The sequence below is a fragment of the Cinclus cinclus genome, chromosome 3 (genome assembly GCF_963662255.1).
Source record: "Cinclus cinclus chromosome 3, bCinCin1.1, whole genome shotgun sequence".
Taxonomy (NCBI): Eukaryota; Metazoa; Chordata; class Aves; order Passeriformes; family Cinclidae; genus Cinclus; species Cinclus cinclus.
The window spans coordinates 34075587-34095216 of NC_085048.1; the positions used below are offsets into that span (position 1 = coordinate 34075587).

Genomic DNA, 19630 nt, shown 5'->3' on the forward strand with positions numbered 1-19630 from the left:
GCCATGACATTAATTTTTTTTAAAAAATTGTAGCATTTGGGTCTTTGTGAAAGTAATAAGTTGATAGTGCTCTGATCCCTCTAAGTATGACTAAATGTTAAAATTGGTGGAAATTAGTTCTGTTGTGTGTATTTGTAAACTGTTGTAAGCTTAGACTTGGATTTTCTTGGATTTAACTGTTAATTCAAATGGCCTTGAAAAGAAGGTAGTAAGTAGTGGTAACTACCACTTTCCAGTGCATGAGGACTCTGGGTTCATAAGCATTTTTCTTGATCAGAATGGTCTTTGGAGCTGTCCTGGTTCCACAATCTCTTTAGCAGATAATGTGTATTAATTATGCATATCCAGTTAGTGTTTGTTTTAACTGCATTTGAAGATATTACAGAAAGATGGCTTGGAAGTACCTTTAATTATATATATGTTCTAATTTAAAAAATTAATTAAATGTGTCTTGAGAAATGAGTAACTGTTCTGAATTTCATTATAGTTGATGTGTGAGATAATATTTTGTATTTAGAGTATAACTAAAAGTAACAATATGAAATCTTTTGTCTTTTAGTAAATATTGCTGAAAAAGTAGGGAAAGTAGAGATTGTCTTAAATAAAAAGGATAACATCCATTGGAAAATGCTGGGACAGCCCTGTGAGGGTCATAATACATTTATCAAACGCGCAGACAGAGGTAAGCAATTTCATGGCCAGCTGCCAGCTGTTTCAGGACTTCTTGGAGCTTGTTAGTCAAATTTGGGTGTTTTTTTTTTCCCAGGATCTTCTTTTTCTGTTGTGGTACCTTCATTTCATTCACAACTGTCTGATCTTGAAAGCTATTCAAGAATTTCCTAGAAAGGGTTTGACTTGGAGGAGGGTTTTTTGCTTTGTTTCAGTTTCTTGTTTTGTTTTGTCCCACAATAGAGTTGAAGGCAAATATAATATTGGAACACTGCCTGATTGTTATTCCATCTCATGGTTACCTGTGTGCTTAATGACCTCCCTGTCCATATGAATGCCTCAGTAGATCCTGAGTAGACATGTGTCATTCATTATGGGAGTAACTGTAGTGAAGGATCAGAAATCTTCACTTCCAGTTGTTACTGTAGATACAATAACATCTGTTAGGACTGTGAGGTTGTACCGGTACACTGCATCTTGAGCTCAGATTAAATAAGGACTTCAAGTCATGTGTAGGTATTAAAGCCAGCTCTGAATAAACTGATGTGTCTGCAAGAAGCAGTAAATGTTATATATGGATTTATTTTGAGGCAACAGAATAATCTGAACTTGTTTCAGCTCTGAAGTATATTCATTTTGTGGTAACAGAATAATCTGAACTTGTTTCAGCACCAAAGTATATTACAGTGATCAATGTGGGTTTGTGTTTTTTTCAGCTAAATTAGAAATTTGTGCACAATTGCATTGAGTAATATAATTACACTCCTGATGTTATTACAGTCGCCTAGTTTCTCAAAAGCCTTCTGTCAGGTTTTCTGTCTAATAGTGCTCAAAATCTGACTGTTGGATTATAGTGTGCTTTATTATGTGTGAAAGCAAAGCTGTGCATTTTTAAGAGCTGATGAAATGTTGCTTATCATGTTGTACACCTCTTCTGGCCCTCAGTTAGACTGTGTGGACCTTTAAAATTGAGAGATTACTGTGGTAGAAAAAGGAAGACTGCATAAAAGTGCATCTCTCTAGTTGCCTTTATGTGGAATGTAATTTTCCTTTTGAGACTTTCAGAAACTGTTAAGTCATTCACTTTGAAATTAGATTTTTTTATATAATCCTCTGTATCTCAGGGGTTACAGCTTGATCTAATGTGTAGTCTGCTGCTCATTTTCTCCTTCCTTACTGCTTTTTTTGTGATTATAAAAAAACAGAAAGAGAAGATAATCTGAAAGAACAAGAGATACATAGTAGCTTTATAGGTCCTTTGCATATGAGGAAGGTGTGGGTAGTTAGATGCAATTAACAAAATAAATATTGACCATTAGTAACTAATGCTTTCTAGATAACTGCTGTGTTTGGTTTTTTTTCTAAGTAGTCAGTCTTCAACATAACATTTCTCCTGTTATGCAGAGGAGTGTTACAGGTATTGGATAACTTTATTATGTACCATTGACTGAGTTCACATCAGCTTATATTGAATATGTGGAAAACTTAAGTTAAAGGGTTTGCTGACCCTGAGTTTCTTCAAATCCCTGATTTCAAAAGTGAGGAATCTAACAAATTATATCTATAGCTTTATAATCCCTACTTCAGAAACTCCTATTCTGCAATTTTTAAATTTTAAAATCTCCAAATTTAAAATTGAGCATGCAACAATGTTTATAGAAGAATGCTCAGGCCTACGGGTCTTTCTTTTATTTGAACCTGTGCTTTCATCTCAACCATAAAATCTACATGTTGGAGGCTTCTATTCACTTCGTTTAGTCTTAAGTAGCCAGTTTCCTTTTCTGCTTAGAATTGTGCTCCCTTATTCTAAATTGCAGGATTTAATTTTTGTTTCCACTTTTGTGGGAGCAAAATAATGCTATGGGTAAAGAAACCCATATCTTGTGTAGTGTGAACAAAGAAATAATAATTAATAGCTTGAAAAGAATTTTTTAAAAAATATTTTAGAGCTTTATATCTGGTATTTCTATGCAGCACTTAATATACAGTAGCACTTATGTGTTACCCTAAATATTCTAATCTTTTTCCCCTGAATCTTCATCTGCTTACTCTCAGCATTGCCTTTTATTTCTAATGAATATGAGAGTCTTGTGTAAAGACAGTGCATCACTTCTGAAAATTTGGGAACAGAATAGGAAGTAGCTGTGTTATCTTACTATACTTTTAAAAAAATTATTCAATTTTTGTGTATTATTAGTTCTTTTGTTAACTTATGCTTTCTAATAAAAGTAATCATTTTACCTGGAATGATTCCAGTTTGGTGGCAAGGCTGTGAGTAGTGAGTGCTTATGGGAGTACTGGTGTTTAGTTCGTTAGGGATTTTTTTATCTTTGAATTTTTTAGTATTTCTGTGTGTATTGACCAGTTAAAACACTTCCATTGTATTCAGAGCACAGGAAGAAGGACTGAAAACCAGTCAAAATTGACATTTGGAAAGTTTACTAGATTTTATGTCTTTCTTGTTGGTATGACAGCATTCATGAATGAGTTTGTGAAGGATGGGTGTGTGACCACATGTGCAGTAACATCTATTCTTTATAAAGTTATTTAGTATTTATTTTTGAAGCAGACATATCTAAATTCTACAAAAAAAGTGATAAAAGTCTTCTTCAGGGACAGCAACATAATGCTAAGATGGTACTGGAAGCCTGTGTTAACTTTATTATATAAAAAAACAATTAACATAAGCCCCTGCCTTTTTCTCCGTAGCTTGGGAAAGTCATACTCCCAGATAAATTGCCTGTGTGTTTTCACATTCCTGCTGAGTTTTTACTAACATTTTGGCCAGTGTATTTTAGTTAATTGGAAGGCATGAACAGAATTGTTGAATTTCCTCAAAGAAGGGGATTTTTTTTTTCAAAATTACTGCAGTTTCAGTTAACTGCACTGTCTTAGGATGGTCAGGAGATTCAGAAGAATATTCAATACACTGCTTTTATTCTTTAAAAAGAATTAAGTGCTTAATTTTCTGGAGAAATATTTATAACCCACAGTATTGCATAGAAAACACAATTCAGTATAATTAGATTGTCAATGTAGGGGAGTTGGTGACATTACTTTTAGGTAGCTATTATGAAACTAGTCATTAAAAGTGTAGTCAAAAGCTTATGGTCATAGGGCTGGCATCCTGTGAAATTTAAATGCAGTATAAAAAGTAAGATAGCGCTTTCTCATTAAAACAAACAAAAAAAACCCAAATAAACAAAAAAACCACCCAAAACAACACAGTGATAGAGTGCAGGTTCTTGCATGGGTATTAGGACATTATTTTCTTGGTGCTTTTTCTGGGAAATAAGATATGGAAGCCCCTTCCTGAGGGGGCATGCACATAAAACCAGTAGCCATATGCAATTTAAAAATTACATGTTAGTAGGGATGACTTGGGATAGTGTGTATGTATTTTTTCCTATGGAGAATAAACTGCTTCTTGTTTCTGAAAATTATTCTGAACTTTTACTCAGATTCCTCTTTTGGAAAGTAACCTAATTCCTAAGTTCCGCTGTTTTAAAGAGTGTGCAACTATTGGCAGATATTTAGAGTGTTCGGTAAAGAAACAAGGTGGTGTTGCCTCTGAGGGCTGAAATGGAATGCAGTTTCATTGTTTTTTGCAGTGGTTTTCATACACATCGAGTGGATGATCATAGAGGTTTTTTTGTTGGAAGTACCAGAAGGGAGCAGAGTGCTGCCAGAGCACTTACTGTGTATCAGCAAGACTGACGCTGTGACAGGGGGTTGCGTAACCAGGGAAAGTTTAGAAGGTGTTGATTCAGTGGGAACTTTATTTTGGGAGGGGGGAAAGGCTGTCTGTGAAGAGCATGGCTGGCCTTTTTGGATAATAAGAGATAGGTTGTGAAATCTAGTAGTTAACTGAAGCATTTGGGGGTACTGATGATTTGATGGTCAGCAGTGAGGGTTCGTTGTTGGCTTAACTCCTGTTAAGACTGGGCTGCTGCTGGAAGTGGTAGCCAGCCACCTTCCTTCATCTGTGTGGTCTAATCTCTGTTATGTTGGCAGTAATAGCACTTGAGGCTCCACAGCCAAGTAAACTGAACAAAAAAAGGATTAACTTTCAGCTGGTTGGTGGACATGTTTGGTTGGTAAATGCCTGCTGTGAATGGGGTGGAATTCTACCTGAGATGGAAGGGTAGTGGAGCTACTAATCTTTTTCGTAAGACAACAGGCTAATGTTGCCACTGCAGCATCACTAGGATTATGACTAGTAACTCACAAATAAGAATTAACACTGAAGTTTTATCACTGAAGAAAACCAAAAAAACATAATTAAGGAAAAATTCTTAAACTCCCTTTCATGAGAAGGAAGAACATGCAGTACACAGAAGGATGATACTCTCCAAAACTATCATCTGTACAGCAGGTTTGTTGCTAAAACTGAATTTGTGTGCCTGTAAATCAAGGTGCTGTAGTTCTTGATTCCAGCAAAGGTGAAAGCTGAGTTTAGAGAGTGATGTCTCTAGCCCATGATTGTATCGTGGCAAGCCTTTGGTAGCAAGGGGCTGCAGGGCTGCTTGTCCTAGATCAGGAGCTGCAGTGCTGACACTTGATGTCTGCAAAATGTTTAATCAAACCTAACCTTCTTTCTAATTAATTTGGTCACTTTGAAAAATTAGAATTTGCTGCTGGACATCATGATCCAAAGTTGAGATAACAGTACCTTTTACCTCTGTGTAGTAGCAAATCATGTCTTTGACATCTGCCAGTTAACATGGCTTCGTGGCTTGACAAAACCAACTGTTTGGCTTCAGCTTGCTACGGGGCTGGCTCCTTCTGTTGAAAGGCTTTTCTGCTTTGATGGTTATTTTTGCTTGTGACATCAGATTTCATAGGAACGACTGATAATGAACTAATATTAGTTAGTGTAGCAAAGACTATAGTCTAAACTAGAAGTTTAATTAGGAAGTTTTCAAAAGTTATATGGAATGAATCAGGACAAAAGTTCTGTGTGGCAATTAAAAAGAGAGAGATAAAGGTTATTTATGAGGAAAAGGTTGGAAAGGTAAAAAAATTGTCAGAGAACAGTGAATCAGTTGATGAATCAGTTTTTTAATTTCTTTCTCCATTCCCAAATATGTCTATGAGTATTAGCTGATGAGTGTTAAGGGTTATATTACCAACCTCACACATCCTTTTAAGCAGTTCTTAAATCTGCAGAATTGACAGCAATCTTGGCATATTTATTTGGCTACTGTACTTTGTAATCTTACTGTGTGCTGATTTTCAGAAAAAGGATAAAAAACAAATTTCCACAAACTTTTCATAAATTTTATGTAACTGGAGAGATGCTGATGTTTTGTTTTTCTTCAAGATTGGTATGAAATGGAATTACTGACTTTCACTTTATCAGGTCTTTAGGCATTATTTTGATTCATCTGAGATGCTTGTTCATTCAAAATAAGGGATTTGTAGGATATTAGATGAAAGATGAGATAAAATCTTAATAAAGAAATATTTATGCCATGTCAGAAGCTTTACATCATGTTTCTGCAGGCATTTGTAATGGATAATTCACTAGTAGCTATTTGAATAATTTAAGAAAACCAGTGTATGCAGAAAAATGCCATGGCCATTTACTGTGGCAGTAGTGGTATGTGAGAAATTTGATCCTAATTTAGTCCATCCTGAGATTTAGTAACCTGAATGTATATTTCCAGACATAACTGAATGTATTTAGATGCTTGACTGTTCCAGCAGAGTTTATTTATACCCTTGGAAATAAAGTCAGTTACAAAAAAGCATGGCTGAGCTGGAACATACTGTTTAAACCCTTAACTTTTAAGCAATTTGTGGATAAATACTGTTTGTTGAACGCTTCCCTCTATTTAAAATTATTTTGTTTCTGTTATGCTTGAATTGATCCTGCACTTAGTGAAGAAGGGAATGCTAACAGTGATGGCTGTCTTCAAGCACCAATTGACTGCACTGTCAGAGGGCATGCTCTGTCTGGTCTCCTGCTGTCTTGTACTCTTAAGATGTGTTTTTAATCTAGGATATCTGGAAAGAGCAAAATATTTGGAGTAATAAACCTGGAACAAGGAAACTGCAGTACAGATAAGTTACTTGAAATATGATAATTCACTAGATGATCCTTAAATGACTCTTGGGGATCACTGGGCAAGGAGATTGGACACACTGTTGTACTGAGAGCCCCTCTGAAGCTTTTTTTTGTTTAAAAGTCCAGAAATTGCTATCAATATGTGAACTGTAGCCCTAGTAAGCATGAACTGACTTTGGTTTCTCTTTGGTGCTATTGGAAGAAAGACCAAGGAAGAAATGTCAGTGATCACTTGAACTGCAGTGATGCTAGAATTTCCTTTATGTTTTGATTTATATTTAATGGACACTTCACTGGAAACTTGCATAAGCCTTCCTTCAAGCAAGACTCACTTATGTTGACTCAATATAAAACTTTTGACTCACATCAGGTTTTAGACCATGTACAAATGATATGCATTTATTAGAGATTTTCAGGTAGTCCATTCCTGTCAATGGAGAGTAAATATGAGACTGAAGTCTGGAAGTAAAGAAGCATCTGCTGATGCAGTGGCAAAACACAGAAGATCAAAGTGCTTCAACTTCTAGCTCTGAAAACCTTTAAGAAATACTAGAATTGTAGACTGAGTTATTGAATGGGAGCTCTGGAGCTCATGTCATCTGATCTAACCTCCTGCTTAAAGCTGTTCAGTCAAGGTTTATCAACAGCTTAAAGCTGTTCCTTCAAGGACAGACCCCTTCTGAGCAGCAGCCCCAGTGTTTGACCAGACCATCCTCATGCTGATGCCTGGTTGGAATTTCCTTTGCATCTCATCCTGTTTCACAAGTAGCTCAGCTGTTCATGTGAGCAACATGAGTATTTTTCAATACTGTGAAAAAAGGGGAAAAGAAGCATTACTTCACTGAAATTGCTCCAGCGTAGAAAGTGTTGTTAGAAGAGTGTCATGCTCAAGTATCCTCATACATGAACCTGTCAAATTTTGAGAGGCATTACATAAAAATATCCACTGGGACTGGTCACAAATTCTATATTGAAGATGACAAATGACATGGTGGGATTCTGCCTTTTTTTTTTTTAAATGATTTGGCTTGGTTTGGATGTATGAAGTTTAGATAATGCCAGTACCTAATAGCCCATGAAAGTTCCCTTTAGTTACAAACCTGTTTAGGCAGTGTGCTGCTGTGATCACACTGCTATTCCAGGTTGGAGCTAAAATCCTGCAGTGCTGAAACAAAGGCCTAGCTAAAAAAATGCTCTTCTAAAGGTAGAGAAGGAAAAATTACTCATCATCATCTTCTCTGCTGAAAGCTCCTTTAAGCTCCCTGGAGTTTTCTCCAGGTTGAACAACCCAAACTCTCTCAGTTCTCTGCAGAATTATAAAAATTATTATGAGTAATTATACAAGAAGCATCTATTGTCTTTTTGTAAGTCTACAGTGAAATACACACATTTGTCTCTCTTATTGAAAGATCTATAATAACAGAACGACAGATTGAGACTTAACTAACAAGTAAAATGTTTTTAGGGCTGTTCTACAGAAAATGCAAGTTGGTTTCTAAGACTGAAGTTACCCATGACACCAGACTCTTCTGCCTAATGTTGCCTAAGGGCACGCATCTCCGTGTTCCCGCTGGACAACATGTTTACCTCAAACAAATTATTGCAGGTGAGACAAATTGAGACTGTAGTAGTGGATGTATTTACATAAATCCTTTTCATAGTATTGGGAAACTGCAAAGTCCATGGCCAGTAATTCCCTGGTTGTTGTTAGCAAGTCTCTGCTTTCAGGATTACAATCAGTGCTTGATAATGAACTGACTGGATTAATACTAATGGCAAGCTAATTATTGATATGGCAGGCATTTACTGGTGACCTTATTGTCTCTACTGTCAACTCTCCCTTTAGAAACACTAAAGCAGAGCTATTCATCTTTGAGGTGTGGGAAGATTATTGTATATGTCTTACGTATCATTAGTCAGTTCCTTTTAGTTTGCAGCTTTTTGGAAATGAGGAGGGTACTGATGCAATTTTTTTGGTTTTTTTTCCCCTTCTTCTGAGGGGTTTATAGTAGTCATGGTAACACTGCTTTACACTCTGGTTGTGCAATATTAATAATAATGTGAGAGGAATGTGTCTTGAAAACCACATGTGCTTTTCTTCTGTGAGCTGTTCAAAATTTTGTAAAACCTTAAAAAAAGAAAATAGAAGGGCAAAGAAATACCCCATTGACTATTTTAAAGAGTACTTCTTAAAATTTGCATATTAATAGTTATACTGGTCACTGTACTTGGATTGCAGTGTACATAGCAGAGACTTCTCAGAAGAATTTTTAAACATCCATTAATTGAGAATTGTATTGACCTCCTGCTCCTCCCTTCCTAATAATTTACTAGTGTTCAGCTCTTGAGATCCTATTATAATACAATAGCTTTTTGAAGTTATACTGCGAGAAAATGTAATTGTGCAGTATTAAAAATCTGCTTTAAAAATTTAGAATAAATCAAGTTCTCGTACTTGAAAACTAATGAAAATATTTAGATTTTCGTATTCTTTGGGGATGACTCAAGATATTTTCATGCTGTGTCCTGAATTGCTAAGTAGCATGGAAATAACATACTCAAGTTTTTAACTGGAAGCAGAAGGCTTTCAGTTCTGTAATAAAAACTGGTGCAGTGGAAAGTCATAACTTGCATAAAAGCATGGGTTTTATAGTATATATCAGGTTATTTATTTACACTTTGTTTATTTTGGCATTTGTTTGTAGTACCTGGATGTAGAGTACTTTTCATACTATTTGAGCTTTATTTCTGTCTACTCTCTAGGGACAGAGGTAGTAAAACCATACACACCTGTGTTGCCTTTTTTGTCATTGGATTTCCAAGAACCACCTCGCCAGGATGGTGTGCATATATATTTAATGATTAAAATTTATTCCCATGGACTGTTCACACAGGCACTTGACCACCTACAAATTGGTAAATATATGGTGAGGGGCTGTGTTTGGTTTTGCAACAATTGCATTATTTTTAGAGGTTCGCTGTCGGACTTTTGTGATGTTCTCATTGTTTCCCTTTAATCGGGACTTACTTAAAACTTCTTTTAAACCTTATTCTCCATTGTCTGAATGTAAAGGCTTGTCCTGACTGTAGCTAGATGCTGTCCATTGCAGAAAGCTGTCTCCTGAGTGATGTATGTAAATTGTACCACACATCATAGTTGATGGTTTTGGTGTCGTATGCTCTGAGAACTTCTTGTACTTTTGCATAAAGAAAGTGGGTCTTTTTTGTGGGACTTAGGATGCACTTCCTTTTCAATTTCAGATACAGAGGTAGATTTTTAGCACTGACTTTGCAAATGTTTGTGTACTCACATTGTGTAAATTCCATCAAGAAAAAACATTTTATTTGTGCATCTGTTCTTTTAACAAGAATGATCCTTATATGAAGTGTATAGTACCTTTCTGAAAGAAACCCTAATATTACAGAGATGAAGGTAATATGAAATGGCCTTTAAAAGTCAGAATGCTAATTAGCTTGTTTTCATAAAATTAATGTTTACTTTTAAATCTTTTTAAATAAAGGAGACTATATTTCTGTCAGCAATCCTGAAGGCAACTTCAAGAAGTCAAAAGTTCAAACTTCAGAAGATCTCCTTTTATTGGCAGGAGGCACAGGTTTCACACCAATGGTTAAGCTGCTGAATTTTGCTCTGACTGAAGTTAGCTGTCTCAGGTATGTGGACTTCTTGACACACAAGCTTCAGTGTACTAAAACAATTAACAGAATAAAATGGTATGAAAGCATTTTTCTTCAACTTGCACCAAAAAACTGGTGTGCTTTAGGGGAAGAGTCTGTTAGAAGCTAATTGGGTACCATCAATGTAATGGACTGATTCGTATTTTGAATTTTAGTTGTGGTACAGAAGAGCTCACTGAATAGAAACTTCAAGGAGCTTTTTTTTTTTTTTTTTAATCAGCTTCCCGTTGGAGTGTCTTTTTTGTTGTTGTTTGTATGGAAATGCTGTAATGTAGATACTGAGTTTTGGACTGAAGAGGGCTGCAACTGTTTACTTGCAGCTTCTCTGTGATACGTTAGAATAGTTAACTAGTGGTTTTTGCCTGCTAAGCAGCAGTAACACATTGTTCTCAGATGAGTTCCAGTTTTCCCAGAAGATTTATATGTCACTTACATAAGTAAAACATTAAGTACATTCAAATTTATGAGAAGGTGTGTATTGCATATGCATTCTGTACTCTTTGTAAAATCTACAGAAGAAAGCATTACTTGTTCTTAAGGGAGCAGGTTGTTGTGTCCTTTGTGACTGCAGAACTGATACTTCTGCTTTTGAAACATGGATTAATTGAATTAATTGTACACTAATTTTCATACTAAAGCTGCAGAGGATGACACAGACTGAAAAGGTTTGTTTCTAAAAAAAGGTGTCTAAATCCAGATACTATTCTTATATTATATTTTAGCAGTTATGAATAATCCTGCTTTGTGAGCAGAAAGACTCTGCTATTTGGCTCTTCCAAAATGTCCTGTATTGTCAGTAGCAGATAAGAAGTGGTTGACTGGTTTTGTGAAGCCACAGGATGAGTCTGTCATATGACAGACAAAGTGCTTGGGAACACATGTTTAGCTCATTTCATCACAATTTCTTATGGGAACTCAGTTTCGGGTGCAGCAGCATCAGTTTCCTTACTAGTGAAAGTAAATTAATTTTTCCCTCTTGCTGTGGAGGCTGGTTAGGTGCTGGAGCGACTTGAACTGAGACAAGTTCTATTTATATGCAGACTCTTAAAAGCTTTGCTTTTCTGACTGTTCTAGGCAGTTTTGTTCCTCTGCCTTATATTTGATCTTTAACCCTTAATTTATTTTTTGGGAAAGTACTACCAGGGTGTCTTTAATATATGTGTGTTTATCTGTGTGAGATACATATGTGTGTGTGTGTGTGTGTATATATATATATGGATATATGAGCAATATAAATACAGTTTGCATAGAATTATCTTGCTTTGCAAAGTAACTATCCATAAGCTTAGTTTGCCCGTGCTAGAGCACAAATTGCAGAAAGCTAAGCAATAATCTTTACAATAACAGACTTGTCACCTGAGGGTGCCAAAACAACCTCTGTCTGGAGTTCTGGGTGAGTGCTGCTGAACCTCTGGGGTTGCACTGCGAACGCTGGAAAATCTTCAGCTTCCCTGGGTAGCATTTGCTGTAATGGGCTTGGATAATTGGATTTTCATTCTTACTGTCTAGACAAAGTCTGCCTATTATCTTGTAAGTCTATTTCTTGCCTACTGTAAATGGGCAAAACAATTTGTTCCCTTCATAGCTGCACTATCCTTTTGTGCATCAAGTCATGATGCTCTTTCTTCAGCCTTGTTTCTTCTCTTACAGGCCAAATTGTATTTGGCCAAAGTATTAACTATAAAAGAATATTGGTCCTCTGCACTTCCTTTTTCAGATGAGGTTTTTCTGCTCCTTTTTCTGGTTTTGTATAACTCCAGTCAGGTGGGTATGTTTCTTAAAGATGACTGAGGCACAAAGGCACTAAACACTAGGTAGGGGGCTAATGCTTTCCTCAAGTGTAGGATGCTTGTAATCTATTCTTGATTCTTCTTGATAGTTGTATCTTTGTCTCCAGCTTTTCATTCTTCAGTTACCACTCTGTTCTCATATTCACTTTTAATACAGTATCCCACTTTCACCATTTTTCTTGTTTGGAAGGTAATTTTTAAACTTTCTGTCTTGTTTTCTTCCTCAGTGTTAAAATCCTTTAAGGGTCTCTAACTCCTCTTTCTGAGCAGTCTTACATAAGACCTTCCATACCAGTGTTTTAAGTTCATTAAAATCTACGTCCCTTGAAGTAGTTTCCAGTACGTTAGATTCATTCTTTCCTTACAAAGAGCTGATGAAGCTTCTTATTTGTTGCCTAAATTTTTGTCATCATTCTGTCAACCAGCTTTGCTTTACTGGTGGGGACCATATCTAAATTTCCACTTCTTCATTTTAGTTGTGTTCTCCTTTATTTCCAGCAAGACTAGGACCAGTTTATTCCAAGTTTGTAATTTTCTATTCTTTATAGTGCTGAGTACTGATCAGAACTGCTGCAGATACATTTGTCCATCCTGGGGAGTAGACACCAGTAAGGGTGTCTCAAAACATTATTCTCCAAATAACCAGTTTCTGCTTTTGTGCCCAATGAACAAAATGCATGGCTTTCCTATGCATTTTTTACTGATTTTTTTTTTTCCCCCCACCTGAGTAGCACTTGATGCTGTGGTGCACCTCAACACCATTTAGAGCACTACTTTAGTGTAGTGGGTTTTATTTTCCATATTTTCAGAGAAGTGGGCCCTGGGAAGCATGTAAGGATTCTGGCACATTCTAGTTTCTGAATAAGATGAAATTAGTATTTAAAGATGTAGCATAGCTGATTTGGGGCTGTTTTGTCTATACCATGCAAGTTTTCCAAAGTTTGTTCAGTGTGTCTCATTTTGACTTATAATGCCACTGGAGAAAACAAAAAATATAGGTAAAAAGTTTTTGTATGATGCACTAAGTTCTGATTCTTTAACAGAAACGATCCACATTTAATTTCAAATTTTGTTCTGTTTTGTTTTTTTAAGGACAGTGAAGCTGATCTTCTTCAACAAAACCGAGGATGACATACTCTGGAGAAAGCAGCTAGAGCAATTAGCTCTTAAAGATGAAAGGTAATTGCGAGTCTTGTGGAGAACAACTTGTAACATCTCTCTGTACAGAAAAAGTCTTGGAACTTAGACTAACTGTGCAGCTTTGGCACAAGACAGATTCTGATTCTGTAAGCTCTTAGCTAAGAATATTATGAGACCTAGGGAATGGAAGGAGATCCATTGCTCACAGATGGATAGCAGAGGCTGTTATGTTCTGTAGGTCCCATGGGAAGCCAGGTATTTGATATACAGTGTTTAATAGGTGGTTATTGGAGATGGTATGTTAGATGAGATGATTTTTAAAACTGAGAAGCTTTTTGATGCAGAAGAAAATTTGCCTTAGCCTTAACAATAGAAAACACAGTTATGCACAGAAGAGAGAGAAAAGGAGAATGTACCACATGAGAAACATTCTGAATTTAGAGAAGTCTTATAAATATCTTTTTGGTGTCATTGGTTATGAAAATGTTTATGTAGAAATTCAAAGTTTAAATAGGCTTGTTTCTTTAATTTTTTTGTAATAATTGTTGCATTTTGCCCTTAGTTACAATGTAATTGCAGATTAAAATGCGAGTAGTGCACATGTAATGTTAACTTAATTCAGCAGGCCATAGTTCTGTCAGGAGACACGGGATTATCTGGTTACCCTTTAATTTCAGTTCCCTTGCTGTTACCACTAGATAAATTGTCACTGCTTAGATTTTATGTGATAAAAATATGTTTTGGTTAATTCTTAGTTGAATTCTTCCTCAGTAGGAAACCATTTGTTCCTTCACAACACTGCAGTGAAAAATCAATACTATTTCATACCCTGGTGATGTCTGGCACATTCAAAGCTTTGTAGTCTAGACATTGTGCAAATTTACAGTAAAAGCCTTTTCTCCCTTTCTGTAGGAGCCTCAGATAGAGAAGTACTTGGTCTTTACTCAGTTACTATTCTGTGTGTGAGTTTTTGAAACCAACATTCAGTAATGAGTATTTTCTCATTACTGAAGTTGTACTGACATTTTCACAAGTTCAGCAAAGCATTCTTATCTCATTGCTTGTGTATTGAGCTACACCAACATTTGTGTATAGTGACTAATGGAAGCAGTAAAATCTGTGTTTAGGTATCTTAATTGGTGCCAGCTGGGGTTTTTGGAAATGAAATAGCTGGAATTTCTAACACTGAAAGATTTGGCTAAATAAATAGGCAATATTGGAGGTGATTTGACTGACTTGATTAGTAAGGATGACTAAACATCTGTGAGATCTGATGCTGCAGTGGGCAGTTGAGCAGAACAGGAAGATAATCATAGGAAACATCAGTGTCTTGGTCACTAGCATTTTGTGTAGCAAATTTCTAATCAGAGGTAATATTTATGAAATACTCTTCTGCTTACCAGGTTTGAGGTTCAATTCATTCTTTCACAACCATCAAAAAACTGGATAGGTAAACAGGGGAAGATTTCTTCATCTCTTCTCTCTGAGTTTGTGAAAAGAAGCAGAGGAGACTCCAAAGTGCTTGTCTGCATCTGTGGTCCAGCACCTTTTACAGAACAAGGAGTACAGTGAGTATTTTAAATAATGAACTGGGAGGTGAGAAAGTTTTAAAAATTTGATCAGCTGTAGTGTTTCTGATTTGGTAGTCTTTTAAAATGGAATGAAAAAAAACCTGCCTTGCACCATACTTGAGTATATTTATATATTTATGTGTAGCTAAGTAAGTATCAGCAATATGCAAGTTTCATGAGTTAGTTGTCCAGAAGTTTCCAAAAGCAACTTTTTAACAGTGACCATTTTTCCCAAGGCTTTAAATGCTGCTTTTAATTTGATGTTCATAGAAAAGCTGGAAAAGGAAATAAGCTTTCTTTGGTGGTGTTAGCTTGATAAATTAAGTTACAGAAGTAAAGTTCAAAAGAGTTGTTCTATCAGAAGCATTTTTCTCAATTATTTTTTAAATCAATGCATTTATTTGTGTCTGTACATAGTATTATCTTGGTTTTTTATGCATGTTTTATGATAAAAGGTCCTCTAAATTTCTCTTGCCTGGCTTCAAAATATTGAACCAATATGGTGTCATTTGCAATTCTGCAGTCCTACTGAAAGTCAGTGTGTATTAGCCAATAATTATGCTGCCTCTTGATCTGAGGTAATTGACATGATACTTGTATTTATATTTAGAAATAGTTTTCATTACCCAAAGAGTTTGTGTAGTATATCTGAGCTCCCACGCATTGATTGTTTTCTGAATGTATTTGCAGGGGTAAAGTTGAATGTGCGTGTCTGAATAAAGACAAGGAAGTGGTGCTGAAGTTGTTTCATGTGTGTCTGTGGTGGGTTTTGAGTTCCAAATATTAATATTGCCAACTTGATTTCTGACTTTCAGATATCTGAAGGATCTTGGATACTCCCAAGAAGAGATACACGCTTTTACTGCATAAACCCATAGGAGAATATCAATGTTTGTTTGTATAATTCAGTGTTATTTATTTATCTTCATGAATTTAAATAAGTGAGAAACAATTTTGTATGACTTGAAATTTCACTCTTGGTACCAAACTGTTTCTTGAAAGATGCATATCTTTGAAAAAAAAAAAAGTTTTATACTGTGTTTTATCTTCTTTTTGTAAATATTTTTGCTAATATTTAACTCATCCAGGGTATTAATTTATTGTAGAGGCAAGCAAAAAGTGAGGTATACGTTGTGTCAGGTGTTTCATGTTGTTGGTTCATGAGAATTCTTAGATTTACAAAATCTCTGATTATGGTTTTGACTTGATAAAGCTTATTATTTCTTACTGTAAAAAGTCCAAAGAGCAATACTGTCTGAAATTAAATTGCACTGTAACTCAGGTAATCGGTCATTGAAAAATTTTTCTTTTCATCTGATGTCTCTCATTGATTTGCAAGTGACCCAGATACATTTCTGGCTTTGTAAACAAAGAAGAAAAGTACCTTTGGTAAAATATAAAATACACATCAGATTAAAAAAATTACATTACTTTATGGATTTCTGCAAAGTTTTTTGTATTTTCATTTAAATGTTTATAAAGAAAGGTTTCCACAAGCTTAGTACTTCAGCTGAGAGCTCAGAGTCATGGAGTCTTGGTCTCCCCCAAAACTTCCCGTATTACCACGTAACTGATGTCAGGCATCCTTTGTTATGGCACAGTCTCAAGATAAAAACCTGACAGCACAGATACCAGGGTCAGGATCACAGAAATACTTAAAAATATTTGACAGGTTGAACTAGTATTAAATGAAGTTATTTCCATCAGTGTGTTTTTTTTACTCCATTAAAATATGGAGTATTAAAAATGTGTTATCATTAGGCAGTAATCTGCAGCCAAATAGTATTTTGGAGAAAAAAGCAGTAAAGCAGCTACTCACCTTCTAGATGTTGTCATTAGTGTATGTAGGTGTTGTTTTGTGTGACATCTAGTTCTGTTCATGTCTTCCTGTTGTGTTGAGTGGACATTTCTTCCTCCTAAGAAGCAAGACTTGTAGTTGTGGCATTCATGCATGAATGAAAAATGTCTTAATGATACCCTTTAAAAAGGTTAAAAGAGCTATCTGAGAGTGACTGGCTATGCTTAACTGAACTGTCATCTCTTCAGTGCCCCTCCTCAGTTTATTTGACTTGATGTTTGAAAAAGGTCTGGTTGTCACTTGTTGCCCATAGGTCACAAGTTTTTTCAGAAGTCGGTAGTTGAGAGAAGTCATAATTTGGTATCTTTAGTGGAGTTAAGTGGAGGGACGCTTTTCAAAGTTCCAAAGTCAACTTTCTGCTGAGATAAGCAGAGTTGTTTGTTTTCCCCACGACTGCCTCTCAAAACTTAGGCACTTTGAGGGTTTTTCAGATGTAATTTAGGATTAATTGTCGTACTTCTAAAAGCCTCAGATATCCTTTGGAGTTTTTAATAGTTCTGTTATTACTCCAGACAGCCCTTTGTTTGAGTAGCTCAGCAAAAATGGTCATTTGACATTGCTTCAACTTGCTAATCTAGATATGATACAATTTGTTAAAAATGCCTGAAGTGTATCTTTTAAGTTTTATTGATACTGTTCTAATACCTGAAAGACTCGTTGCAGGTTACAAATTTTATAATACATTCCTAAAGTGATGGCCACCAGGCTGAGCATCTAAAATCAAGTGAAAGTGTTTTTTGAAGGCAGCAATGCTCATGGTCTGGCTGCTTGCATTAGGAATCATCCCAGCCTTAATGCTGCTGTTAAAATGGAACTGCTGGCAGTCAGTTTTTTTCTTGTAATTGACCTTTATTGCTGGCAGTGTGATCAAGCAGGCACAAAACATTTTGACTGGAAAGCAGCCAGTGCAAAAGGACCTGGATGTGCTGTTTGAAAGTGGCTGAACATGAGCCAATGTGTGCCTAGTTGGCCGAGAAGGTCAATGACATCCTGGCCTGTATCAGCAATAGTGTGGTCAGCAGGACCAGGGCAGGGGTTGCCCCCCTGTACGCTGCAATGGTGAGTTCTGTGTCCAGTTCTGGGCCTCTTTACAGGGATGACATTGAGATGCTGGACCAAGTCTAAAAGAGGTTAACAAGGCTCCTGAAAGGTCTGGAGGGTGACTCGGTCCTGTGAAGAGCAGCGTAGGAGAGAGCTGAGGTGGTTTGCCTGGAGAGGAGGCTCAGACATTTTCACTCTACTACTGCCCGAAAGGAGTCTGCAGCCAAGTGGGGGCTGGCCTCCTCTCCCAGTCAACCAGTGACAGGACAAGAGGGCATGATCTCAAGCTGCACCAGAGGAGGTTCTGACTGGACATCAGGAAGCATTTCTTTAAGGGCTTTCAGGCATTGGAATGGACTGCCCAGGGAGGTGGTGGAGTCACCATCCAATAGAATGTTCAAGAAACAACTGGACATGGCACTTTACTGCCATGGTCTAATTGACAAGGTGGTGATTGTTCAAAGGCTGGACTTGATCTTAAAGGTCCCTTCCAACCTAAATGATTCTGTGATTCCTGAAAGTTTTCTGTGTTCTGGTGCTGATAAAGGTGTATCACACAGCAAACTGTGACAAAACAAGCAAGAGAAACTAAGTACCTAAAATACTCAGTTGAGTGCTCCCAGTACATTTCTTAATACTGTGTTCTGTGGTTAGATGAATATAAAAATGTTTTACACTCGAAACAATTATCTCTGCTCGTGTAAGTACTTCCTTACACCTATTTTTTCCTTTGTAGAATGATATTGGAAGTACCATGACTGTTTTTGTCAAGACACTTTCCCGCTCTTTCATTTTTTGTACTATTACATGCTTAAGGGGCAAGGGATAAAATGACAGGAAAAAAAATCATAAAATTTTAAACACCTTACAGTTCAGTGTTTTGGTTTTTTTTCTGTCTATTTCATCTCCCCAGAGCAGGATTTTGTTTGAAAACAACTTGTCTAAAATGAGCTGCCTGTGGCAGAGCTATGTTTCCATGCTCTTTGTAATCACTAGAAGTCAAATCAGCACAGCCTGTGCCAGTCTTGAGAGTTGGTTCAGCTGTGCTGGAGGTGGGATTAAGGGTGCCAAGGGCCATTTGAGATGTTCAGTGGCAAGCCAGGCCTATAAACAGCATAATTTTTGTCTGTTTATTTTTCCTCCATTTATGCCTGTCAGACAATGTTTTCTATAGATCTGAAGCCCAGTTTGATGCCTAAATGTGTCTCAATATCTAGGTCTTTGATCACCAGTGATGTAAAGAAATAGTACTGTGAAAGCAGGGCTAGGTTTTTTGGTGATTTTGTTTTTTAGCTGTCTTCAGGTTTTTCCTGTATATGTTTGTTTTAAATATATATCTGTACACCTAAAGAGTTAGTAGTTTTATGATTTTCCTGATCTTACCTTAAATGGTCCTATGAAAATAGCTGTTTTCACGCAAACAACAGCAAGAATAAGCTTACTTCATTTTGTATTCTGCACATATTTAAATATGCTTGGCAAAGGGGTTGTGTAATTTTCCTAGGCTAGTCTGGAGAAATTTGGACAAAAGTATGGACAAAACCCCGAACTCTGTACCACGGGCTTTCAACTTCTTGAACAGATATTAGAAATATTAAAGCTGCCAATCACTGAGGGGAAAAAAATTATATTTTTACAGAGCTGTCCTAGAGTGTGTGGTCAGGAGCTTAACACTCTAGTCAGAGTCCAAATTTACTTAGTTCTTGGCCAAAGTAAATATTCTGTGGTTATCTCTCTGTACACAGTACAGATTCTGTTAGTTAACTACCTGCCTTTCATTCTTTGATTTTCCTGT

At 36.4% G+C, this 19630-nt stretch overlaps 1 protein-coding gene across 7 annotated transcripts in view; it reads left to right on the top strand.

The window, feature by feature from the left end:
- LOC134042457 (cytochrome b5 reductase 4) overlaps window positions 1-18852 on the top strand; it is a 33329-nt gene extending 14477 nt beyond the window's left edge. For 3 of the 7 annotated variants that reach the window (XM_062489841.1, XM_062489846.1, XM_062489844.1), the window contains exons 10-16: window positions 560-682; window positions 8205-8345; window positions 9503-9655; window positions 10261-10411; window positions 13318-13404; window positions 14769-14933; window positions 15752-18850. In XM_062489841.1, the coding sequence (XP_062345825.1) occupies window positions 560-682; window positions 8205-8345; window positions 9503-9655; window positions 10261-10411; window positions 13318-13404; window positions 14769-14933; window positions 15752-15806 (875 nt within the window). In that variant the 3' untranslated portion in view covers window positions 15807-18850. Of the gene's footprint in view, window positions 1-559; window positions 683-8204; window positions 8346-9502; window positions 9656-10260; window positions 10412-13317; window positions 13405-14768; window positions 14934-15751 lie in introns of all 7 variants that reach the window. The other 4 variants (XM_062489843.1, XM_062489842.1, XM_062489848.1 and 1 more) reach the window with 4 other exon arrangements.
- Window positions 18853-19630: the final 778 nt, after the last annotated feature.